A 27,523-nucleotide genomic window follows, 5' to 3' on the forward strand; every position below is an offset into this window, starting at 1 on the left:
CAGCTGAACAGCTGGCCATTGGCAAAATGGATTATATCACCCTTTTGTCCCATGTCTGGCTCGCTCCGTTTGCATATTCAAGCTTTTCCCCCCACCCGCGCATCTCCTGTGCCGGGAACTCGAGGTGCTCCCTGCTCAGCCCCTTGCCAGCAATTCATTTTGTTCATATACAAATATCCTGGTGAGGAGAAAGGAAACAGATCCACTGGGACAGAGCCCTCGCTGTGAGGGGAGTTGGGAGCATGGAAATGAGGTTGGATGTTACCACTTGAAAGTGGATTTAGGAACAGGTGTAACTCTGAATATTGGAATCTGTGAAAATGCAGCGCTACACAAATTAGGAAAAAAAGATATATTTTGAAGTTGCTCTTTTCCTGCCCAAGAGTCACTGATACCATTCTGAATAGCTCTTGCTGTGCAAGTTACCTGTGTCTTCAGGAGTTCAAGGCCTAAACAGCTTTGTGTATGCACAAATAAGATGAACAGTCCCAGTGCTTTCCTGCCTATGGACTAAATTCACATTCTTTTCCTCAAGGGCAATAGTTTTAGGAAACTTCTCTTGGCAAGAACTCAAAGAGATTTGTGCCTAAAGACTATCCCAGCCATTCCCACTAGCCCTGAGTAAGGCTGACTTAAAGAAATTCCTTCCTTAAGAATGAATGTGTGTTTCAGACCAAAAATATGCTGAGTAGAACAACTTTCATTTGCTACAGTTCAAACATTGCACCACAACCCTTTTGGTTTAAATTATGATTGCCTATATTGGACTTTTGTCCTATTCAAATTTTGCTATTTCTGTTGAATTCTGTGTGTTTTCCCTCTTTGTTTCTGACACCATTTTCTCATCAGCCTAGACAGACTCCAATATAATGACACTTGAAAGCAGAACATCCACATCAAACAGGCAAGTCAGGCACAGTCACCCTGCCTTACATGATGGAAAGGAGCTCCCAAATCAACATTTTTATTACAAGATCTTGATTTTAGACTTGTTTCCAGTGACTTAAAGGTGCTCAGGCCAAAGCTCTTCCATTACAGGTATTTCCTTTGGATTAATTCCTTCCATTTGTTGAAAAAAACGTAAGTGGTTCAACACCAAAACCAAAACAAACCACCAACCTTCTAGGTAAGAAGCCTTAGCATCTGTAGGGACTCACATTCCTGTAATACTCACAATACTCATGTCACAAATCAGCATTTGGGATTGCTATAAAGTTTCATCCAATTTTGACCTTTCCTTTAAGACAGAGAAGCACAGCAGTTTGCTAACTCTTATTTGAGACTGGAAATTTCAGCATTTCAGCTCTCTAAACATTTCACACAGGATGGGCACATGCCTGCTGTGCCAGCTCTCTCTCACTGCCCAGGTAGCCAACACACCACCCAAATCCATCCAACAAACCAGCTCTGGACATAATTTTCCAAACTGAGAGAGGATAATGGATGTAACTGAGTAGTAGGGAGGACAGAACAGAAAAATGGGGATGGGGAGACGTTAGGGATGCTTATGAGTCAGAGGGGAAAACCAGAACTAGATCATCTTGTCTTGGCATAGAACTTGTCATCTGGCAATAGCCAGACTAAATTCCAGAGCAAATCCTGTGCTCCCTAGGCATGGACATTGCTTTCTTGGCAAGTAAAAAGCTATGAAGACATCTGCAAAACATGTATCTAATTTCCTCTCTGGTGGATCCATTTGATCAGAAAACAAACACAGTAATCTTAGGCTGTATGTTTGCATAGAGACTGACTCTGATGTGGGCCACACATTTGGGTTGGAGAAAACCTCCAAGGTCATTGAGTCCAATCTTCTGACCAACCATCACCTGGTCAACTGGACCACAGCACTGATTGCCACATTCAGTCATGGACACCTCCAGTGACTCCACAACATCCCTGGGCAGACTGTTCCAAGGCTTAATAACTCTTTTTATGAAGAAATTTTTCCTGATGTCCAAATTGAACCTCCCCTGGTGCAGCTTGAGGCTCTGTCCTTTCATTCTCTCACTGCTGTCTGGGAGAAGAGGGTGGTCCCCACCTGGCTCTGACCTCCTTACAGGGAGTTTTAAAGTGACAAGATCTCTCTTCAGCCTCTTTTTCTCCAAGCTTTTTGTCTCCAATTCCCTCAGCTGCTCCTCATAGGACTTTTAAAGGTCATGACAATTCTGATGACCAAACCTGAACAATTAACATATTTTCCCATCTTGTTTCAGTGGAGGATTTATATCACCTAAATGTTTTCAAAACTGTGCTAGAGGTGGATGAGCATTGAAAAGTCCCTCAGAATAAGCAAACAGCAGAGTCAAGGCTGCCTACAGACTCACAGATTGCCCTCATGCACCTTTCTGCATTATGCAAGATTGTGCATTCATGTAACAACATGTTCCATTTTCCATGGGAACACATCTCAGTGCATGGAAAGAGCTTTGGGAGAATGAAGTAGAGTCATGCAGCACTGACCTTTCCCTTGCTGTACCCACCTAAAAAAAAAAAAAGGAAAAAAGGGACCTGGGGCAGCTGACCAATATTCCAGCCCCTACCTGAGTGCTCTGGGAGTACCTGCTCACTCCATCCTGCTGCAGGGAGGAGTTCAGCCAAGTCTGTTTGGGAAAGTGGGGCACAAGTTTTGAGTACTCCAGCGCTCACTTCCAATTCACATCACCACTCACATCACACAAGCTTACCTGAATGAGGAGGCCACAGCTCTTCGTCCAAACTGAGGCATCATGAAACATTTAAGCTCATGGTTTGGGTTTTAAAGAGTTCAAGAAATGAAATGCCACTCTAAGGAAGTTTTAAACTTGTTTCCATGGAGGTCATGTCATATTTCCCTGGCTCAAAGCACTTACAGCATAGATCTCAAAGGCATTTTACTGCAGCAAAAATCCATAAAAGCAGTACTGCTGATGGGTCCTAGAAGCTGCAGATAGTGAAAGCAGCCTCATTTTCTTCTAGTAAATACCCAGCATTTCAGCATGCCTGTGACTATTGTGATGACCAGATGGTGGTGGGAGCCGTAAGTTGGATGATGTTAACTACACACAAACTCCAAAACAACTGATGTCCAAACTCACTTGGAAAACACAGCAGAATGGGCTGCTCAGCATATGGCAGCAACGCTCCACTGAAACTGCATTTTGTGTCTTTTAAACAACTAACAAGCTCCACCAAGGGGCCCAAGGACGAGCAGCCACAGCAAGCAGGGCCCCAGATCCCAACTATTTGATGCTTGTCCCTTTATAATGGTGATGAAAAGGTGCAGAGCTGTGGTGGAAGTGTCAGCCTGCAGCTCCTGGACCACATCCAGGTAAAGTGTAACACATGCAAGCAGTGCAGCTGTGTCACCTCTCCTAATGACAGGACCTTGAAGGAAACATCCCAGGTGATCTGCTGAGCAGCACTGGATGATTCCTAATGAAAGGATAAGCCCCACTGTGAGAGCCCACTGTGCAAGCACACAGCTCTAGACTCAGGTACTTTTAAAAACAAACAATGTGTTGTTTGCAAAATAAACACAGTGAGCAGATTGAGAAAAATTATTCTGGCATCTGCCAGCCTCCACTGAGGGCTTTCCAACAAACCTGTGGGTTTTCAGAGGAGCTGCAGAGGCCATCTTTACACCAACAGGTAAGCAGCAACTTCACCTGTGATTTGAAAGCAAAAGTAAATTCACTAGGCACCACCCCTCAGAATGGACCTGCATTCACAAAAATACATTTTTATGTTTTTCTGACAGATGATTTAGCCCAACATATAGAGGCCTATATTCTAACAATGTCAGCTCTGAGCAGGATCCACAGATCTCAGTTGAACCATGCATGGGAGCTCCTTCCTTTCTGCTCCAGAGTGCTCCCTTTGCCCCCTTATTTTCAGCTTCTTCTCCAGCAATTATTTACCTTGAAATCAAGGCTTGCTTAGAGATGCAAACTGCACAGATCCAGAGGAAAATGGGACAGCATCCAGAGGAAAAGGACTGTGGAAAGTCAGCCAGCCATGTCCCCTGCCCCAAAGCAAGCTGTAACACAGCCATTGCTGCTGACAGATGCTTGCTCTTAACAGGTCTCCATTTGTGGAACAGCTACTGCTGGCTCCCCACACATCTGTTCAGTGACTGCCTACCTTTTCTATTGTTTTTAATATTTGGCATTAGAAATAACTACCATTCATCCTAGCTACAATTTAAGCCCCATCTACCATATGATTTCAAGCTCAGTCCTTCCACTGCATCCTCATAAGTGTCTTTTCCCACATTTTCAAAGTATCATTCATGCCACTCTCCGCTGCACTTTCCTGTCTATGTGCAGTGTCTCAGGTTGCACCTCTAAAGTACAGGATTATCTTGAATCTCACCAAATACACTACTATTTGTGAACTATTTGTGAACTCCAGCCTGAAGCTTTTCTACCACCACCAGGACCAGCTTTATCTGAAGCTGCTTACAACTCTGAATTTGTGCAGTTGTTTCACCCTACCTATATTTAGTGCCTTGCTAAAAAGGATCTTGTCTTTCCCCATCTCCTCCCTGCTGCAACCATTTCTACAAGTTGCCAAGATTATTTTGAATTCTAAAAGCTATCTTATCTTTCACATCTGTCCAGCTTCCTGTTGACTGCAGATTTAACGTGCGCACTATTTTGTTATCCAGGTTGTAATAAAAATGAAAGATAAGTGACCTCGAGCAACTCCCTCAGCCCCACGCAACACGGCCTTCCGTTCTGACACTGGGTGCAAGATGGAAGGAAACCACTCCCAGAGCAGAGCTGCTTACAGCCCACTCAGCTGCTTCCAAGCACAATTCAGTCTCTGAAACCACACTTTCCCTTCTTGCAAACCATCCTGTTTGCCACAACAGCCACTACACCATCCTATAAGCAAGTGCAAAGGTGCCATGCTCATCATCTGTGATTTTGTTTTAGAGCAGGACTTCAGATCTCATGGGGCAGATGGAAACTCCAAGCCCGCCCCATCTGAAGGAAGTTTCAACCAACAACTCCTTTTTGCTGTTGGTTCTCATGGGGGATTACACTGGAATCTACAGACAAAGTGCACAGATTCCTTCCAGCCAATTTCTTAATTTGCCAGTGTCACTGCACAGCTGTTCAACTGCTTATTTTCCTGTCACCGACTAACACGAGTCTAAACTAGATAATTACTACTTCCTACTGTCATGAAATTCATTCTTCAGTATCCAAACCCACTCCTTTCTGTTTGTTTCCATGAAAGGCCTATTTAGAGTTTTAACAGCTGGCTTAGCAGGAGACTGAGTCCAGTGTTACCAAGAGCAAATGTATCTGTAACTTCCCTTGGGAAACCCCTTCCTACTCTAAGGATCAGGGTAGGAATGTGGCTTTGCGTGGACTGAAAACAGCACACCTACAAAAGCAATTCGTAACACCACAGGCAGGCTGTATTTCAAAGCTAGAACAAATATTATCTAGTTGTCTACCCTTGCCTTTGCTTTATCAACATCTTATTGACAGCTTCAGCTCTTGTTATTTTTTTATTGACAATGCACATCTTAACCTCCTTCTATCTGTGTCCTCTGAGGCATTTTCTTCTTTTACTTCTTCCAAAAGCTTGTCTTCCTTGGGGAAGGAAGAGCTAAATGGATTGCCACATTAGCTTTCTCATTCCATGCCATTACACTTTTAACTAGTGCTTTCAAATAGGTAAATGAGCTTTTAAGTGATCCCAGTTGTACCATTGGCCTTTGCTACAATCCTGCCTTAAAGCTGCTTCACTTTTACTTACCTCTATTGCTCGATTAATACACAGGGAGGAAAAGCAGTTCTGCAGCCAGCAATTGCAGTCCAGGAGTGAGCTGGGTTGTTCCATTACCACAGAGTCTCATCACCACAGTGCAGCACTTTTCCCAAATACCCATGAGGGGAATGAGCCTCATTCACTGTTTCTGGAGGAAGCACCAGGAATAGTGATCCTCCATCCCATCCAATGGTTCCAAAAGGCTGTGTGTGCCAGCACCTGTCTGCTCCGTGCTGCCCCACAGCAAGCATCTGCAGGGTGAGACATTCCCAACAGGAACTTCGGAAGGAACTCAAATCTTTGCTCCAACAGCAACTCCTTCATTTAATCATCTAGGAAAAGGAGGATGAGCAGCTTCACTGCTCCCACACAATATGCAGTAACACACCAAGAACCTGGCTAGTCTCTGCAGTCTTCTTGCACCCTACTACGCACACATGCCAATACCAATAGCACAGATCATTGCCACTTGCAGTGGGAGCCATAAAAAAGTTTAGAGCACCTTACTAAATACCCTTTCATAAATTAGTTTAGGTTCTGAGTTATGGGCACTTGTCCAGTGATTAAGGGCCAACCCCTTTATGATCAAAGGCTGGCCCCAAGCACATGGCTGGATCCTGTATCATACCTTGTGCCACAGCCATCAGCACATCCCTCAAGATATTTTTTCGTATTTTAATCATACTCCATTAGCTGACTGGTTGCTGTATTTTGGTTTTATGGCACAAGTTCCAGTAGGATTTGGCTCATTTAAGCACATTAACTCAAATACCACGATGAGTGATGGACTCAAATGCCATTATCTGAGTTTCCTTTGCCTCTCCCTTTTAACACCATTTTGAGATCAATTTCCTCCTTGTTGAGGAAGTTCCTTATTGCAACTGAACTAAAAAAAATAAGTATGTGTTGCAAGAGTCTGCAATAAGTGCAGTATGACATTTGAGATTATTCCAGTAAATGTAATATATTGAGACACCTTTGGGATCCAGCATGAGTTTTTCCACAGCTCTCCAGACAAACCTGATGTCACTTTTGTTTCAATTGACCAGGAATCTGCCCCTCCCCTCCACCAAATTCCACACATAAGTACCGCATTACAGAATCTACCACATTTTTCACAAGTACAATCCATGAACAGACACAAGTGCAAAGCAAAATGTCATTTTATTTAATTCAAGGACTATTTTCCTTCTAGTATTGCTGAAGGGATCACCTCCTGGGGAATTGATCATTACAAAGTCCCTGTCTAAAAGTTCAAGTGCTCTTGTTGTACATTCTTTTGAAACACAGAAAACATAATGACCAAGTAGGTGGGCAGCTACTTGCAGTTTTAGCCCACCTAAATTAGCATTGCTTCAGGCTAGAAAACAATTCAAGTAGTAAAATAATGAAAAATGTTAACCTTTAAGGTCACTACCATATTTTGATCAAAAAGTCCTGAATGTATGAAAAGAACATTTGTACATGTTATGAAGTTGTTTTTTAACCAGACACTGTCAAAGATGGCAGTTAAGTATTTTGGACCAGTTGTCAACCAGATATTTAAGAGTTCTATCTGAAGGTTTATTACCAATTTCATTATGCAATTCACTTTTCACATTAAGCTCTTTAACAAAAGCAACATAGACCCGCACCAGAATCACTGTAGACAGATTTAGTTTTATAGAATGCCCTTCTGAAAATTCATTTCAAAATAGAGATGCTTTTTCTCCAGAACTGTAAAAGCCATAAAAATGCAAAATATTTGTTAGGAAATTTTTAATCAAAATTATTCCTTAATGTTCAAAATAACATTTAACCTCCTACTTTTTTGTTGTTGTCATCCACATATTGACCAATAGACTAAACAGGTAACAATGGTTCACGTTTTTCCCCCACCTGAAACATTTCTTCTAACACAGGCCCAAAGATAGGCAATACAGAGATTCAGGGACATGGATTATGCATGGCAAAGGTAATCCTCTATCACTTTAATTTAGAACAATTCTGATTCTAGCACACAACTTGGAGTCTCTCAGTTGTTTTCGATCTGCTCTAGGTCCAAGTCCCCACAGTCTAGAGGGAAGATTCCTTCTTCAGTGCTCTCACAATCACTCGTGTCCTCGTCGCTTTCGCACACTGCGTCGGCTTTCTTATAATCCCTTGTTTTGAAGCTACGTTGGCATGACCTGTGGTGCCTCCCTTCATCCAGCTGCTCTTTCATCGGGCTGGAGCCAGGGGTGATGATGTTCATAAGATCATTTGAGTCACATGGCGATGACACAATTGTCTTCATTTGTGTGTCATCATCATCATCTTCATAGTCAAGGGAGCAAAGACTTTTGGAATTTTTTAAAGTCTGCAATAAAAAAAAAAAAAAAGAGAAACCATGACTATATTAACCATGACTAGGCAGGAGGAACAGAATAAATTCTTAAAATTCTTGAATGGTTTGAGTGTATGTACTCAAGAGTGCCACGTGTTTGAAGTAATCCTGGAAATGAGAGGCATGAAGATAGAGGAAGAATGGTATTTACTTACTACAGAGTCAGCCTTTGTACAGATATTTTGCCTAGATGCCCATTTGCGAGAAAAACAGTCCCCTTCTTTTGCAGGAAGGTCTAAAAACCTACTCTTGGTCAACTACATGAGCAAAGACAGACACCCACCCAAGTCTGCTGCATTGGGCTTCTGGCAAACCCAGAGCAGAGCATTTGGTGACAGCAGCATTTAGGTCAGACAGCTGCGCTGCAGCCCGCTCAACAATTAATTTCCCCTGCAGAGAATGAGCCCTCAGGCGTCGCCTCGGTGAGGCTGCCAGGACAACTGGCACATTTGGGAAATCTCAAAAAGAAGAAACCCAAGCCTCTACTGGGAGCATCTTACTCCAGAGTCAGCTTACTTAGTTTGTCTTTCAGCTGGGTACCATCTGAACAAGAGCTCAGGAGCAATTCTGCTTAAGTTCAAAGGATATTAAAACTAGAGGGGCACTCAATTTTATTTGTACAACGGCAAAAGAAAAGAAACACTCAGTAAATGTGCAACCTCTGTGCCAGAGATAAAGGAAAAATGCCTAAGCTCCTCATGGAGCTCTAAGGGATCCTTGTCTAGAATCCTCTAAGGGATCCTTGTCTAGAATCCAGAGAGAACATTTAAAAAAACCACAAATACACAGAGAACAAGACTTAAAATTTAACAAGAGAGAAACTTCCAAATTGTGCCTCATGCAAGCACCCAGTGAGAGGAAGGTGACACAGCCAGGGCTCCTCTGAGAGGTGGTGCAAGACATAATAATGTCACACTCATTTTCAGTCTCTCACTGGTTAAGGGACTCCAGTCTCATACATGGCAATCATTGTATTACAAGGAGATCCACAGGGAACAAGACCAACTTTCACACCCATTTCCAGCTTCCTCCCCCAGTTTGTCATTTCTTAAGTATTTTATATTTGTTTATTTGAAATGGGAACATTGCAACATTCCTAGTATGCTGTATTCCAGATGCTCTTCCAGAGAACAGTGTAATGGCTCCTGCTTCACACCAAGGCATATCAGCACCCACATATGGGGCTTTCCAGTATCTTTGGGTGTTTTTTAAACAAAACTTCACAAATTCAGAAGAAATTTGAATTAGCCTTGTCTATAAAAGCTGGTTAAAAGAGGCAAGCTCACTAGGGGGAGGGGATTAGCCTGATCCCTTAGGTTATGATGTTACATATGGAACACCTTGCAGACAATCCCACTGCCACACTGCAAGGTCATACAGTCCCTTGGACATTCCTACATCAAATCTACACGGCAAGATTTCACAGGAGGGAAAGCTCAGGTAAAGGTAAAAAGCAGAGCACTCAAGTGTGGAGCTCAGTCCCAGACAGGCTAAGGGTGATCAGCAGCACTGGGATGGGATGGTGCCCCCATCACTGGTACCTCTCCACAGGGAGGGCACTGCAGCAGCATTCCCTGAGCCTGCAGCACATTTAACACACCAATACAACACATTACTGATCACAGGCTTGCTTTGCTCCTCCCCTGCTCAAACAGCTTTCTACCTCACAACACACATTAGGTGATTAGTTAAGTCATACATTTATACATTTCCAGCTAGGAAGATCTATAAGGGATAATCTGGTTTGTTTGAACAGACAAACAAGATCTCATCTAGGAGTTGATTTGTCTAACTCCAAGGCCTGTATCCAAAGATGAAAAAACATTACTGCTGGTCATAGTTCTGTCAGGAGAAATACAAAGTCTTTGTCAGCTGTGGTTAAAGCCCATATCCAATTTTGCATGTGACTAACACTGCATGTGGCTAACACCAACAAGATAAATAACCTTGCATGATCATAAAGATTTCTATTTTCAAATTTCACTCCCCTGTGAAAACAGCTTTGGTATAATATACGTCCCAGTTTTCAAAATGTTTCTGTACAGCTCACAGATTATTCAAGTAGAAACATTTGAGAACATCTGAGTTTCTTTCTATGACTAACAGGTAAAAATTTATCTCATATTTACTTAAAAGCAAACCAGTATATTTTTAAAACAAAAAATGTTAAAGTATATTTTAATCCTAAGTCTCTCTCATTGCTTTGAAAAACACAAGATGTGTTCTATCTCCATATATGGGACAATATTTTCAGTTCTTTAAACCTATAGTAAGTACTGGGAGGGAAAGGAACCAAATAAAGAAAAGCTTTGAAAGTTCTGCTTTCAGTGCTTTAGAAAGGAATTCCTGAGTCCCCCTTCAAAATATCTTTTATTCAATTTACTGCTAGAAATTAATCCAACCACACAGCTGTCTTTCTAGAAGGTTTGTGTACATAAATGGAAAATTGCCTGTTAGCTGTACTGTGCTGAAACCACTTGAATGGGAACTTTTAGTCGGTTTCAACACAACAGCAAGTGCATTCAACTGGTTCTTTGTTCACCCACTTGTCACAACCTCACCAAACTAAAAATAGGTGGATTTATTATCTCGCAGCACAATCCAGCTCCTTTCACAAAGCAAAAGGTAGAAATTGCAATGCATTCAGGCCCTCTGAACTGCAGCTTTCCATGTTACACTGGTACAGTACCACACCTTTCAAGAACAATTGTGCTCAGTGGGGAGCCTGCGAGTACTTGCTCAATGGTCCTCATTTTATAAAGGATGCTGGACTAGCAAGACAAAAGAGTCCACAGTTGGCAATGGATAGAACTCAATCAGCTAGAAGTATTCTTTTGTGTGATGGAAAAAAAAAGAAAAAAAAAAAGAACCTCAGAGTTTTAAAAGAAGTGAGGCGATAAAATGTCTGAATATTAAGGAAAAAAACCCCAACTTTGTACCAAAAACAATGGTGGGGGAAGGAAATAAAAGAAATCTCTCTAGACCCTTGCCATACAAAGCAAACAAGAAAGGCCCAGGGCAGCTTGAAAGGAAGCTAATGTCTGTACTCTTTATTAAACCTTCAGTTCAGAAACCCGTAATACATCACTTTCCAAATATAAGCAGCAATAAAAAGGTTGTTTTTGTTTTACTAACAAAACTAGAGCATTTGCTACAGTAGTCAAGGGAAAAAAATAAGACATTTATGTGCATGAAAACCTGGTGTATAATGGGAGCTGCACTTCTCATGCTTCTCCCCGCGAGCCCCCATCACCCTCCAAGTCCACCCCTCGGCTCTGAGTGGGGTGAAGATCCAGCTGCTCTGAAGAGGTGCAGCTGCAGCAGCTGGCACACACTGAGCAGCAGAGGAAGCCTCAAACCACCACGAGCCCTCAGCCCATCCTATTGCTTTGTCAGCACCAGTTATCACCACAGGATGGGCTGTTCCCTGAAGTCACAGACTTAAGAAGAGAGGGAATTCATCAGAGTAATCAGACTGGTTGTTTGGCTTGCTTCCTGTCCCATCCTGAGACTTGTCCCTATGATGGCACAAGAGATGCTGCTTTAAGGCTGGCACATGGGATTTCTTGACTGTTAAGGTCTCCTTACCAGTAATAAGAAATACATGGGTGGTGCAGTGGTCCTCATAATGAGGAAAGTCTGGAATTTCCTGGTGTATCAGCACCTAACCCAAGAGCAAAACACTGAAGTAGCAGAACCCAAGCATGGAGCAATTTGTGGCTTTTTTGTTCCTTCCGTGTATCTAGCCAGTTGAGGGAGATGGGGCAAGTTAGATGGGCTGCACTTCTCCCTTTGGGAGCTTCATGGGTCCTTACTTCACTTCCTTGATTTATGTTTCCTGTAGATTAGTGAGACTGGCTCAAAAAGTGCCTCTACTGATGGTAACTCAAACTTCAGATCAGAAGCACCACGAACAGCACAATGCATTCACTGGTGTCTCAGACACCAACCTGTCCCCAAAGAGATCACAGCGGAGTCTCAGTAACAACAAAACCCAACCATAGTACAAATTCGTTGTTTTAAGGTATTCCATTCAGTGAAGCTGAGGAGGAGGCTTAAGGAAGGACTTTATAAGAACTGACACAAAAGCCTGGTGTGGAGCAGCTCTCAATCATACTGAGAACAAACCATCACCTGGCTGACATCACATCTGACCACACACAGATGTGAAGGGTGCCCCTCCCTGCAAACTGAATTTTCACTTCATGCACCTAATTACTTACATTAACACCTTCACCTGTAATGATTCAGAGATATGTTGGAGATATGTACACTGTCTACTGTAAACAATTAAAAATGTCAACAGGTTGTATAGATTAAAAAACATCCCATCACAGTCCTAATCCCTTCATCTCCTACTATGCATGAAGTGAAAAAAAGTATGAAAAAATGCTGTGTTTATGTAACAAACTATTAATCTTTCTGTAGAGTAAACCTCTTGACATTTGACTCTTTTCTGTCTTGAATTGCACTGAGCATTCTGTGAACACTCCACTGTTTGCAGATAACCTTTGCTTTCAAGAAACTTGCAGCTGAGTAGAAATGCTGCTTCACTGGTACAAAGTGGTGCTGACAGGAGGAAAACAATATAGTATTCTCCATGATGCTATGTGCTTGAGGCTTGCTAATGCACTAGAAGTTAAAACCCAAAGCTAAGTGTGAAAGAATCTCTCTCTGTTCAAACAAGAAATTAAAAGGTGTAGAAATACATTAGATTTTATAATTCAAGTGTCTAGATATATACTTCAGGTCCAAAACCACTCCAGAATTTTAAGTTATGCATTTGAAGTAAATCACAAGCATCATAATTATTTTTCTTGCACCAGCTTAAAAAACAAGTAGTGAATAAAAACATTTCCATTTATGTATTATGTGGAAGCCATCAAATCCTAAGAAAATTCCTGATAACTTCAAGGGCAAAATCAAATCTCTCTTCAGTTTGATCTGAAAACCAAAGATGCTGTTCTCTTTTTTAAGCTCTGTAGTTATCCCTTAATTTTCCTGGAAATTTGGCATGCACTTTTATACATTAAAAAGGCAATGTTTATGTCATCATCTATAGCTAGTAATCAGAAAAGAACTGGAATACTGGATATGAATGAGAAAGAGCAAACAGCCTCTAACATTCTGCCATGTAATTAGACACTGAACTATAATAACCATTCCTTCCAGCAGAGAAAGAATTACTGCCGCAATTCTTGTAGTCAAATAAGGTAAAACTCTATTTGCAATGCCAAAGATCCAGTTAAAAATCAATATAAGCTGACAGCAATACACAGCAGTATGGCTACAGCTTGAAATGACAATTGTTCAGTGCTTTGTCTCCGCTGTATCTTCAAAGATTATTTTAATTTTTTAGATGTAGGTGTCCAGGAAGGGAAGGAAACTGCCATCAACTCATTTCACATCAGATGCTAAACAGCATCATGATGTAACAGGCTTTCATCTCCCTCTAGCCAGACTGTTCTAGATTTAAGTGTGCAGCTTTCTGGTGTAGTCTACCATGAAAGTTGATCTATTTATTGGCCTAGATATTTATGCTCATACTCTAAAATTGCCACAGTGTCCTTATAAGTTTTGTTTATAAGCTGCAAGAAACTATGATTTAATTTGGCTTTCTATTTAGTGCTATTAGTTGAAAAAAAATAATGACTTTAAAAAATCGGTGAAATACTGAATTTATCTAATTATGCTCATATATGCCAGAATACAAGGCTGCTTATTGTGTGAAGTAACTGAGAGAAACCACTGGAATAGTTTAAGTATCCAAGTGAGAAAAATAAAATGCACAAATACTGGGGGACAGGAGGGGAAATCGGGGTCAGTTCCTGACCGAACATCACTGCACCCACACAGGGTCCCCTGCACTGGTGAGGGGATTTCAGGCACTGCAGCCTACTCACCTAGTTAGGAAACTTGCAGGACCCAATTAACATCACTGCTCTCACACCACAATCCAAACAGTCAAGCTGGAGGCATGGCAGATCCCAAATACATCAGGGATTACAAATACCATGGATTGAGTTCAACCCAAATACCTACTCCCCCTTGCCCTAAACTCAGACTTAAAAATCATCCATCATGGGCACTGCACATATGATAAATTCCACACTCAAACTAAATATCCTCTCAAACAAATTTTTCCTTTTAGTGGTTTGCAAAGATGCTCTGAACAACTGAGAGCATCCCCAGCCCCCCTCAGAGTTATCAGCTCACCCCTCTCATGCTTACAGAGTTCATGCACTCATTGAGGTTCCAACATTAAGTAACGTAAGAAACTAAAGAATTTAATTAGATTAAATAAAAGTTTGTCTGCCTAAAAGTGTTCAAACTGAATTTAAGCAGCCAAACCAATACTGTCATTTTGTAGTCATTCCTTGAAAAATTAAATTTTGGTTGGATTGGGCAATTCAGCACAGGAAACTCAGTGCTGGGGTTTAGCAGCTTCTACAAGGTCAGGACCATTCGTCTTGGGAGTTAACTGTTGTTTGCTTTTAAAGACAAATTGAAACCTAAGCAAGTTAACGCAGTACTTAAGGTAATACAGTCAAGAATATGATTCAACACTAGTGCTAACATGGAGAGGGTGAATATACACAGGAATTTTCCCCTTTATAAAGCCCAGACCAACATTAAACCACATTTTTAAAAGTTTACAGTATGGAATTTTAATCAAGATGTTAGCCTCTTAGATTTTCTAATTCAGTGGATTTGTGAACTGCAACCTTTTACCTTCTCAGTCTAAGTATAAATCATGCAAGCTTTTATTGTAAGAATGTGGAATTACTCTCTACAAACATCAGGCCTACCTATTTCACCTGCATGTAATTAAGAAGAGAAAGTTTCAGCTATTCTTAGGACCAGGCACCTACAGATGCTATGAATTATGCCATTAGCTACAACAGAGGGGGCTCACACAGAGGATTTAACTCTTCTGAAGTGACTAATAATCAATACAGCGCCAAAGTGGAACGCAGTGACATTGCTTTGTTTAGCTGAATAATACTGAATAAAAGGCTTGGGCCAGGGAGAAGGTTTAAGCCAAATAGGACAGTTCCCAGATACAGCAGCAGTGCTCATCTGAAATGCACCCATGCATTAAAACAGACGTTTCTTCAAAGACAAATAACCACCACAGAAAAAAAAAATATTCCAAAGGGTGCTGAAAGAGCAAGGAAAGGGCCTGGATGATGGATTCTTGCTGTGGTCTTCCTTCAGCAACAGCTGCAATCAGGGGTCTCTGCAGTGCCACAGAAATTCTTCTGCCTTAAGGTAAACCAGTGTCTTTGCACACCTTCAACCAGATTTTCCTACTGGCTGCTTGACCCTAAGCACATCTCTATCATGGACAGTGAATTTATTCCTCTTATGGATAGACTGACGAGCTGGACAATATGGAACTGGGCCTCTACTGTGCTTGAGCTGCACAAAACTCAAGAGGCTTTGGTCTGGCAAGTCCAATCAGCCAACAGCACTAATGAGCAATGGTGTGATGAACAAACAGCTGCATCACTTGTGTGCATACAGGGATGATAAACACATCTGGTTTTGTAGTAGAAGGACACAGAGGGAAACAATGTAAGCACATGCTCTCTCCCAGCAGAAGTGATTCATGCTTTGCCAGAGTCATTCCCTCTTTTCCTATTCAAGAACTATTACCTTTCCTTTCAGAAAGAAAACAGGCTGTGGAAGCAAGAAACAGCTTGAACTGTGTATTACCATCTTCCTTAGTTATGTGACAAAATAGTTGTATGAAAACTTAGTTTAAATCAAATCTAACTAATACATATGAAAGATGCCTCTATTTTTCCACATTTTAGACTGAGAAATAAGAAAGCACACACACATCATTAACACGAGCTACACACACACCCCTAAACAGAAACACAGGCACAAAAGGAACAGCACAAGAAAACTGCTTAACAAGACTATGATTGCTTGCAGTACCATCTATCTCTCAGTGTTCAGCATTCAGGATCCAAAAGCAAAGACCACCCTGGGTAGTCAAAGCCTTCTGATGTATTATTCCTCTGACAGAGGAATTAACAGACTACAATCTGCTCTGAAACAACATAAACAAAAAAGTTACCTCCAACCCCAGGAGTTTTAATAACTTTCTCAGTCTCTAACTAGATACATTTAGACGAGAAAAAGCTGTACCTGCGCTTCCACAAAACTAAATGAAAAGTGACATTTCAAAGTTTGCTTTGCCATGCCAAACTCTGCTCTCAAGTAACAAGGTTTACGTTGACTGATTATGCACTGGAGTAACACAGGACAGGATTTGACCCTTGTAGCTTCAAAACATGACCATACTGGCTTCATTTCCTGCTATTTACATGTCATCTATTTTTACAGAGAAGTTCTATTCCTGAGAAGTTTAGCCAAGGTCTTATTCCTTCATGGCTTTGCTATGAGCTGCAAACAATTACTTTAACAACTGAATCACATATGCACCAACTGCTGCAGTGTACATCCATGTACCAACTTCTCTTAAAAATTCCTTCATGTTCTCTTACCATTTTATTTTTATCCTCAGGTCAACTGTTAAGTTGGTATGATAGGTCAAACTTAGGAGAAATTAGAGAAGAAAACTCCAAATCCTGATTCCAATGCTGCCCTCATTAGCTACTGACAGATGTCAGACTCACCTATATTATTGGGTTATGCTGGAACTCCATCATAACTAGCATTTTAAGGGATTCTATAATTGGGCCATAAAGTTCACTTCTGCCAGGGGAGGGGGATGGGGAAAAAAAGGAAAACTACCCTATCAGCTTGGGAACAGTTCCCCCTTCTTCAAGTCAACTTTCAACTAGAGGAATATTTGTCCAAAACAAAGCCCTAAGATCTTACTATGCAAGTGCACAGAGGGACACATGGGCACAGACACACACAAAGCACAAGTGTGTTTAAACAGTAAATTCTTCCAGGAGCATTAATTTAAACTGTGTAGGTGGACCTTCACCACTAATTATTTCCAGGGACAAGTTACACTGAAGACAATGTGTTTAAGAAGAACAGAATTAGTACCAGAGATTAAAGGTGAATGGTGCAAGGACTGCATTTTCCTAGCTCAGTATCCGATTTTGTACTATTTGAACATTTTTGAAATAATGTGGTTCAGGAAGTGTTCCTGACATTGACAATACTGCTATATATTTTTAATACTAAGTCAACCTGTACTAAAATTTCTGTTTGAGAAACAGAATTCAGACACGTTTGTTTATTGGTTCAAATACCAAAGCTGACAACATGTCAGCAGTTGATGCTCAGTATGTTTTTTTAAAAAGTCAGGAAACCATATATGTGGTCCTTTATCCTTCAGTGCAACACATGTTTTAAAATACATCATACCAAGTCAGACAAGAAGCAAAGTATACACAACTTGTGTAAGGCAGAGACAATGCTCATAATTCCTAAAACTTTGAGGGTAACACTAAAACTGAGCTCAATCTCTTGCTATACAGCCTCCGTTTTCTTCTATTGTGCAGTAAATCCAGAATTTGCATGAAAAAGCTGCAACATTCAAAAAACCTGTTCATTTAATTATCATATGTGCTTGGTTTTAAAGATGAGGATCTGTTTATGCTACCCCAGCTTGCAAACTTCCTTGCATACCATGAAGGCCTTGAGTTTTAGTCACATGGTTACTAATATAATGAAAACTGAAATTGGGAAACTCATCAGAAGACTCATTTACTTAAAATTCCTTTTCTGCTAATACTTAAGTTTTATTGCAAAGCACATGTCATCAGAATAAAAATAAATGAGTACTTTCATATATAGAAACAGATGATCTATTTGATTACCTGCAGCTCACCTTAGCATTAAACCATCACCTCCCAGATCACTTGTGCAGAAAACATCTCCTTATTAACTCTATTCCATTAGAAGTTGTATGTAACAGCAACTTAAAAACAGAACAAATTTCAATTCGTATGTACTTGAAAAAACACGTAAGCAAGCTATTATTTCCCATCCTAATGGAAAAACTGACATCACTAAGTGATGTAGAGAAATTACAATTGGTTCATTTTCACAGGCTTGAGATATCTGTTCTGCTTTTATCACCCCTATGCACCAGCGCATACACGCAGCAGGAATTGATCAATGCAATGCAAGACTAACAAAAGACCAAGTGACAGTTAAATTTAAGACTTCTCCAAGTGATTTTAATAAACCTCTCTGCAGAGAAAAGCCTCAGATGAATCAACTTGGTTTAACGTCTCTTTTAGATGATGATGCATCAAGTCAGAAAGTGACTGTCAAAAAGCAAGGGAAGTTCCATAACAGGTAATAGTATGGAAGAACAAAGTCTAGTTTCAGAGTTAAGTCCTTGCATTCAGGGACAACAAAAACCTACTAATCTATTAATTTGATTAACATGTTATAAAAAATACTGAATATTTAAAGAACCCTCTCCCTGAATTACCCAGAGTTAAATTCAAAGATGTACAACTTATTTTTCTAATAAATTTCAGAAGATTACACTGGGATTTTATTTTTTGCCAAAAAATTCTGGAAAAAAGTTCCCATATCAATGATGAGACACTACTCAACACTTCTGCTAGCCATCACCTCTTGCAATTGAGAGCAGAGGAAAAAAAAACTTAATCCCCTGCCACCTGCCAAAACCCAGATGGCAAAACCTGAGAAAAAGAGCTCTCACCTCTCTTTAAACCCTTAGGCACATTAACTATAAGTTTAACACTGAACCATAGCTCTTAACTCATTATTGTTTTCCAAACAACATCACCAATAATTTTAGCATTATCCAATTTTCTGGTGGGATAAGTAATAATTAAAAAAGAAATATCCACAGCTGGCTGAAACCTAGCATGTGAGTCAATAGATGGCCCCTTTCTTTTCTCATAATGTCAAATGCAGCTGGTCTGGTACTCATTAGCTCTTTCAGCAATGAATACTTATTGTACATACAGGAACTTGCAAGAAAGGAAAAGCAACTCTGCAGCAGATATTTCACTGCCTCCTCTTCTCCTCAGCACGTTGCTCACAGGAAAGTACCATAAACACACACGCAGTGCTGACTGCAGGTATGGCAAAGCAACACAGCGATGAGCAGCTCTGGGTATCTGCAAGACATTTGTTACAGAATCCATTCACAAAAGAGGGGGAAAACCTCCATCCTTAATGAGATTTCCTTTTCTTCACTCTCCTCAGGGCTTATACTCCCTCACTGTCAGAGCACAGGGAACCTCCAGCACAAGGGCTCACTTCATTAAATGCCATTTTGGGCCTAATTTCACATTGTGACCCACTCTGCCGAGGCAAAGAAAGCAAAACGCCAGATGCTCTCTGTGCCTGCTACCTCAGCAGCGTTTCATTCTCTGCTCCAAAAAACTTCCAGGCATCCATTCAAAACCAAGTACCCCCAGCATGGTCTGTCCTGTCACAGGACAAAGTGCTGGCTTGTCTTCAGCTCACTTTTGATGCTTGCCTATCATCTCCCAGCCCAGCCTACTCCTATCTCCTTTCCTTCTTCCCAAGCCTGCTGGAATTTGAACTTTAAATGGACGCCCTCCATGGCAACAATAGATAAAAAAGGAGCCTTTGATTGTTCATGCGTTGCAGAAAAGAAAGGAGGAGATTCATCCTGGCTGCAACCTAGCAGAAACTCATCAAGCACGGCTCCCCTTCCATTGCAATGGGATGCCTGAGCCTGTAGCTACTCATTCAAGCTCCCTGCGTCTGTTTCCATTCAAAGAGGATGAATTCTTCAGGTTTCCCCTGTTAAGGAATTAAATGTTGATCCTGTGAATGAAGGGCAACACCAAGCTTGGAAAGCTGCCAAAAGGTTCTGTAACACTCAGCAGTTTGGAGTTAATTCAATACTTATTGATACCTAGCAGGATTTATAGCTGCATTATTTATAAGGGGTGGGGGGAATCACAGAGCCATATTTAGACCTCAGTAATAGACTATTTTTAGCACCATCTGTTTTTCTAGTTTGTTCCCTTGCTTAGGCAAGAACATACTTTTATCCAGCTCCCTCTTCCTTGCCCATTTAAAAGAATCCACAGAGTCTAAACCAAAGCACAAGTTAGAATCACTTGAAATGTTTATTGTGCAGCAATCCTCCTAATCATGTTCTGGAAATCAAACCTGCTGACTAAGGACAGTCTTGGGCTGATGTAACACTATATGTTGTCTTCACAGAACTGAGCAGATTTTTTTGATGTACAGGGCAATGTGTTTCACACAAAGGAGGTTACTATCTGGAGAGAAACAACTGATCATTAACTGCATTAAGCCATCTGAAAAGTGGTTCACAACTCCTGGCAGTGCTTTTCTGGGACACAGTTGCCAAGTTTCACCCTCATTAAACACATGGATTTTTTTATTTTTTTTTTATTTTTGTCACAAGTACTTTCTGCCAGGGCAGGCTGCTGTTAGAGGGGGAAACAAATCATAAGCAGCTGCTGCAAGCACCTTGTTTCAGAGATGAGTTTCAAGCTGCAGCTGTTACCCACTCAAAAGCTCCCCTAAACCTCAAATTACCTCTTTGAGTTTACACTGATATTCTGCTTTTAGGATGTGACACAACACCAGTGGCCTCTGCAGCATGACAAGGGACAGAATGAAGGGATTGCTGGTTCCTTGAACTCAGAGAAGCAAGGCTTTGGGTACTTCATGTTAATTAAGTTCTGAGAAATGTACTTGATAGCAACAATATATTCATCTTACCCTCCTGGCTCACAAATGTTTTGTTTTTACCCAAACAGTAGCACAAATATTTAAAAGCTTTACTGTTAACTGTGTCAGATTAAGAAATTTTAGTGTAGAGCAAGGCAGAAAACTCACGTAAAATATGAGTTCACAGAGTTCTTACTTGTTACAAAGGGCAGCAGCAATAAGGGTTGCAAACTGGTTTCCTAGGCCTTGCAGCACACGTCAAGCATTCCTAGGAAACAGACTGCATGCAGCAGAAAACCAAAATAACTCCCAGCATGTAGTACATAGGTCAAAATTAAATTCTACAAATGCACAACAGACACATACAGACACTATAATGGGCTCCAATAAAGTCTTGAGGGCTTTGAAACTTTCAAGCAATCAATATTATTAATAGAATATTCATTTGGCAATGGCATTATGCAACAATAATCTCAGTGTGAAGGAAATATAACAGTGCTGCCCACCCAGCAGCCCCTGGGATGTTTCCTTCCACTTCACTGTGTTTTTTTGGGGGTTTTTTTGGGTTTTGTTTTTTTTTCAGTGGAGGAAGCAGGACACAGCACTTCTGACAGCAAGTACAACAACCTGCCAGGTACATGGAAAGGCTCCTTGGCAGCACAACACACGGACAGGCCATTTCCAGGATCACAGCCAGGATGGTGAAGTCTGTTCCTGGTGAGAAGCAGCTCCACAAGCCCCAGCAGCAACCACAGTGTCCCATCTGCCAAAGCTCCCCACTGATGTGACAAGTGGTCTGTCTCTCTCTAGGGGAAAAAGCTCCAAATCTGTGCTGCTTGGAGAGGACACCTCTCAAAGGACAGTCTGCCTCAACTGAGAGAGCTCAATAAAAGCTGTTCAAAGGACAGAATCTGTCTGCAGTACTTTGAGTGGCCACACAAAGCACATGGACAAAAGCCAGCACATACAGTAACTGTCGCAATAAATTGAAGATTTATTGCCAAGTATGTTTAAGAGTAAAAACTAAGATTACAACTTGTAGTTCAATTCCCTAAGGCTGTTGCATAACCTGCAAATATATTACAACATAAGAGCAAACTAATACTGGTGATTAACCAGGAATATAATCAGAGGATCTGGAAATCTTCAAAAATGCAGCTTGTTACAAAGCTTGTTATAGCAAAGCATCCGACTTTTATGGGGGCAAGGATGCTCACTTGTTTGCACATAAACATACACTTTTGTGAAGATTTTCAAAGTGTAACCTAGCTGATTCCTTTTACAAAGCTGACACCTTATTAGCTAGTACATATACATATCTAGCATGATTCTGCATTCAGACAGGACAATAGGGATAGATGAATCACAGTTTCAGAAAGCAAATGCAGAAAATAATGGGAGAAAGATCCAGGATCAGGTTCACTAGGATCTGCCCATCCAGCCTTCTCTTACACACCAGATGGCTCTGGAAAGACAACAATCATCTGTCCTTAAAAATCAGTGATCACAAAGAAAGGGCTTTGTGATTAACTCTCCAGTCCATACCCATTTGAGGGGTGGCTGGGTGCCAGTGAAAGGAACTGTGGCAAGTCAGAAGAATCTGTACAAACTCCATTTATACCCTAGTCCATTCTAGGATCTCTTCCCTCTACCCCAATAACTAAGGGACCTGGGATCCACATGCCACAACTTTCACAAGCCAATGTGAAATTGATCTACAGCTGGTTCTAACTGTATCAAATTATATATTGGCAAAAAACCATGAACCATTAAGAGATTGGTATCTTATCCTACTTAAGTAGCTAATAATCTATAAGTGAAGTCTGATCCTACCTATCTTGAGCTTCCAAATTTAAAAATAATGCTCCAAAAGCACTGAGGTAGTTTGAACAAAATGTGATTTTTTTAAAAACTCATACAATAAATGTATTTTTTAAACCTCGGTAAGTTTCTTACAACCACTTAGCATTTTGAACAGTATTACTTCAGTCCTCATGATGATCATTACTCAGCATGTTTCCAAGGTCTCCAATGGCAGAGCGCAGTGAAAAAAGTACAGAAAGGCCTTTTAAGATATAAATGAGCTGTGTATGTGCTCTGTAAGCAGACACAAACAAATCTTTATCTCCTGACACCAGTCAGAATAAAAGTATCAATACTAGCCTACAAGGTCACCAACATTAACTAATTCAGTGTTAATAATGCCTCATTTGGAGTGGTATCATCCTTGTTCCTCCTAGTAGAAACATTTTATCATGACATGTATACAAAATTCCCTGACAATATCCAACAGTTCATTTTCTACAATTGCTTTTTTTACACAAGCACATGCTGGCTTATGTCCACCACAAATGTCTGGATGCCGTCTGAATGAGCTTGTGTTACACTTTACTCAAGATAAAGGTGGGAATCTGACTCTTTAGTTGTAAAGATTTAAGAAGAGGATACATACTTCAGGTATTCCAAGTATGCTTTACCAAGGGTTCATCCTACCCCCATCAAACAGAATAATGTATTTACCAGATTAACCACACCCTAAAGTTAAATCTAATTATTTTTGAATCAAACTGTATCACTACAAGATGCAACAAAAACACTACACTTGACATGCAGGTGGCCCCATTTACCTGAGGACCTGTTTCTCTTAAAACAGAATTCTTTCTGCTGCCCACTCTTGCAGGGAGAGGACACCTCCTGCAGAGCTCAAGCACCACAGAACAGAGGTAAAATAACCTGAGTTTAAACCAGGGTTTTGTCAAAAGGAGATGAAAACAACCAGACAGTTTATATCTCAAAGATTTTATTGGTGCCTCAAAAGATGGCAATCAATTAAATTCTTTCCAGAACTGAAGCCATTCAAGATTATTAATTACTACCTAACTACTCAAGGTCCATGCTTTCTGCTGTTAAAGGCTCAGTAACAAAAGAGAGAAAATTCTCATTTCTTCTTATGGTTATTCAAGCTCTCCATGAGGTGTCCTCTCCCTAGGAGAGCAGAAAGAATTCAGTTCTTTTAGAATATGAATACCAGAGAACAGTATTTTTCAACATGGAGCATATATATACTTTAGTTGTAAGTCTGGAAGTGAAACACTCCACTGCAAAGTACTTTTGTTCATATTAAATTCCATTATTACTTTTCCTACTCACCTGACAAAGTACTTCTATTTAACAAGCTTAAGGGCCATTTACCAACCCAAATGCACACTTGCATGCCCTGAAAACACACCTTACTGTGCCAACTATGTCAGCTTTGCAAAATTGGAAAAAGCAAATTTATTGCTCTGGGACATGCAATTTTAACAAGCCTTGGAAATTCAACTTAAAAAAATTTTTGGTTCTATAGTAACACAGGCTCAAGTTACAAGAGTTACACAACCAATATTAAATGCTCAACAAAATAGCCTGTGCATTGAGCCCTTTAGGACAGTACATTCACTCTGAATCCCTGAAACCTTCAAGTACGTATTTTGATTCAGGAAAGTATCCTCAAAACAAATATGATGAGAAACACTCTAAAACAAAAACAAAACAAAACCAAAAAACAAACCTGCTAGGCAAGCTGCTATGCCAAAAGTAAACTAATTAAATGCTGAAAGGAGAGAAGCTAAAAAAAAACCCACATTAAGTTTATATTTGAGGGGCTTGGAGCACATCAAGAGACTCAGCCTCTGGATCAATTTTGTTTTTGTGCACTAATGAACAATTTCAGTGAGGCTCCATGTTGACTGTGCTTCAAGCACATCTGATTTCTGCCACTCTCAGCACACACTACAGCAGCTACAAGTAACCTTGAAGCTCTACAAAATAGGACATGACAGTTAAGCCACAAGCACCTGTCATATGTGTTTTAAGATCTTTCATACTATTTTACATCATAACACTACTTCATATCACTTATTTTAACCAACCACTTCAAACTTAAATACCCATGTGCAACACACATTTTAAAAGGGACAAACTTCAACATGGGCTGAAATGCAGTTACCCAGGATTAGCTGAAGTTCAGAAAACTTTCGGTCCTGCTAAGCAATTTATACCACAGTATTCTTGTTCCAATACTACCAAGACCACAAAGTTCTCCTGCTCTTTACTGGTAATGTGAATTAGTCTAGAAGACTGGCAAAGCACATGCTGATCAACGAAAAACAGAACTGAAAGATGAAATAGTTAAAATATAACTAGGAAAGGAAAAAAGTATCAAAAGCCACACCTGAAGAACACTGGGAATATGCAAAACGCTTTCCCAGAAGGACAGTATCTCTGCAGAGTTCAAATTACTCAACCTCTGGTCTTAAAGGCTCTTTTAAACTCCACATTTGTAAAACCTTTACAGACCCAAGCAATCACACAATTTTTGAGTTGTGCCAAACTAATCTATACCTCTTGCACGAGAAAAAGGATCACATAGGTTATGTGCCTTCTGGTTTTACTATTCAGGTTTGGCTGAGGGAAGGCAGTTTCTTCAGTAGGGAGCTAGAAATGTTAGTGTGGTATTGCAGCCTTCCTGGGTAGGGTGGAAGGAAGGGAGATTGTTGACCCACAGCAGGCACCAGTGACCCCAGAAATGACACTGAGCCAGGCCTTGGTTCTAATGCATCTACCCAAGAGTGAGATCTACCACTTCTCCTTCCCCTTCCACAAGATGTTGTTCCCTTATTGCACTAGCACATCTTGTGCTTTTGAAAATGAAATAGTTACATACAAAAAAAATCTGCAAGTACAATTGCAACACTTCAATATTTCTGATCAAGGCAGACTATGCAATGCAATGATACCTGAAACAGTGGGGTACTGCAAATAGTGCATGTTAAAAACTTTCAGTAGGCCTTCAAACTAGAATTTGATATTTTATCCAACTGAAACACATCATGAAAACATTTTTGAGCTAGAGATGCTTCATGTTCAAAATAAGTTTGTTGAAATTGTTTTAGCTGACATCAGTTTATCAGTTCCTATATCTGAGTATTTGAGTACTTAGTCACTTGGCTGAAGTTTACGAGGTTGCCACATCAATAACTGAGTTATCAGTACACTGTTGGCTGCTCAGCAGTACTGGAAGCAAGCAGAAACAGATTCATTTAAGAACTGAGGATGCACTTGCTATTTTCTCAAAAGCATAGGAAGACAGTTAAAATGGAAATGCTGTTAAGCAAACATCCAGTCATTTCACAGAGCACTGAATGAACCAAGTTATTTTTTAACTACTGCAAGTTCAAGATTCTTAAAAAAGGCTGTTGGGCGGATGAAGTGTGTCACACCAGTACTGCAACAAGAACAACTAATGGAAAACTACCCAGGCTTCTGTTTCACCCAGGGTGCTGCAGCTTGCACTCCAAAAGGCTTGGGCTAAGCAAGCTCTTCACATTCCTGCCATTTTAGTGTTGAAGTCAGAGCATTTTAGCCACTACAGGTTTATCAAAAACACCCTGTCAGCAAAATACATTTTTTGATGTAGCAAAATTAAGCTTAACACAAAGGGATCTATCTACTACTTATCCAGTTGATGACTTGCACTAGAAATTTTATTTAATTCCTGATTATCTTCTACTGCACTTCAGAGTTAAGAACTCCTATTCAGGAGCTGCATTTTGTTCTCTATCACTTCATTATTACAACAGACCTAATCTCCAAGGTGCCACTTTATTTCCCAGCTAATGCAAATATTTACTTCAACTATTTAATTGCATTTTTAAACCAGACAGGTGATGTCTGATGAAAGTATTTTCCTGAAAGTCAGATACACAACACAGCAGATGTGCTCACGTGGCAAAGCAACCTCAAAATCTCTGGTGGGATCTCCAACACTGGGAACAGTGCAGAGAAACTATAACCATGACAACAGCAAATCACCTACAAAAAAGGCCACAACACCTTTGATATTGAAACAACATGAGTCCTAACTCCATCCTGTGTTGCCCAAATACAAGCAGTTTTTCACTCCAAGCTGCCACTTTCAATCTTAATGTCAAGAGCAAATGTGAAACCAGCTCCTTCTACTACACATAAATGAATAATTTATATAAATAAAAGTGAATAAATTTTGAGAATTACTCAAAAACTAAGAAAACCAAAGCCTGCAGGACCTAAAGAAAAGCATGTTAAAATAATTCATTTTTTAATCTCTGCTTGCATAAAAAGTTGGACAATTCAAAACATCTGGATATGAAGAAACTAGAAAGATTTCAAAGAAATTTAGTCTCATTTAATCCTGATTTTCTTTAGACTCGCCAGAAAGTTACTGTACTAACTTCTGCCATAAATCATTTTTTCATTTAACAAAAACTCTTTAATCCTGTTCTTCTTCAAAATGCACAGTAAAAACCTCATACACCTGACCACTTGAATCCTGGTAAGTCCCCACAGAGATTCCAGAAACACTCAAAATCCACACCAGAGGACTGCCTACCAGCACTGAGTGACCTTCCTGTTACTCTCTCCCTTCAGCCATATGAAAAAAAAGTCCCCAGATTTTAGAGACTTCATTGCACTCTCTATTCCTGGGTAATTCTTCAAAAACAGACAAGATTCTTCTTGCTTTTTGCAAACTTAAACCATTCCCATTTCAAAATGGAAATTCTGCCCTATGCAAGTGCTTGCCCTTGTAATTTTTGCAACAAAAGCTCATTTCACATCAGGATTGCAGCTGCATTTGTTGTAAGCCAATTTTCTTCCTTCACTGAAAATCCCCAGCAGTCATTACACTCAAGGAGTCTTACAGATACAAGTTTGAAGCAA

At 40.3% G+C, this 27,523-nt stretch overlaps 1 protein-coding gene across 12 annotated transcripts in view; it reads right to left on the reverse strand.

Moving 5' to 3' along the window:
- Positions 1-6,908: 6,908 nt before the first annotated feature.
- FAM53A (family with sequence similarity 53 member A) overlaps positions 6,909-27,523 on the reverse strand; it is a 69,353-nt gene continuing 48,738 nt past the window's right edge. For all 12 annotated transcript variants that reach the window (XM_086888709.1, XM_086888714.1, XM_086888712.1 and 9 more), the window contains one exon: positions 6,909-8,101. In XM_086888709.1, the coding sequence (XP_086744835.1) occupies positions 7,778-8,101 (324 nt within the window). In that variant the 3' untranslated portion in view covers positions 6,909-7,777. The remainder of the gene's footprint in view (positions 8,102-27,523) is intronic.

Source organism: Cyanistes caeruleus, chromosome 5, assembly GCF_971803275.1.
Source record: "Cyanistes caeruleus chromosome 5, bCyaCae1.hap1.1, whole genome shotgun sequence".
NCBI lineage: Eukaryota > Metazoa > Chordata > Aves > Passeriformes > Paridae > Cyanistes > Cyanistes caeruleus.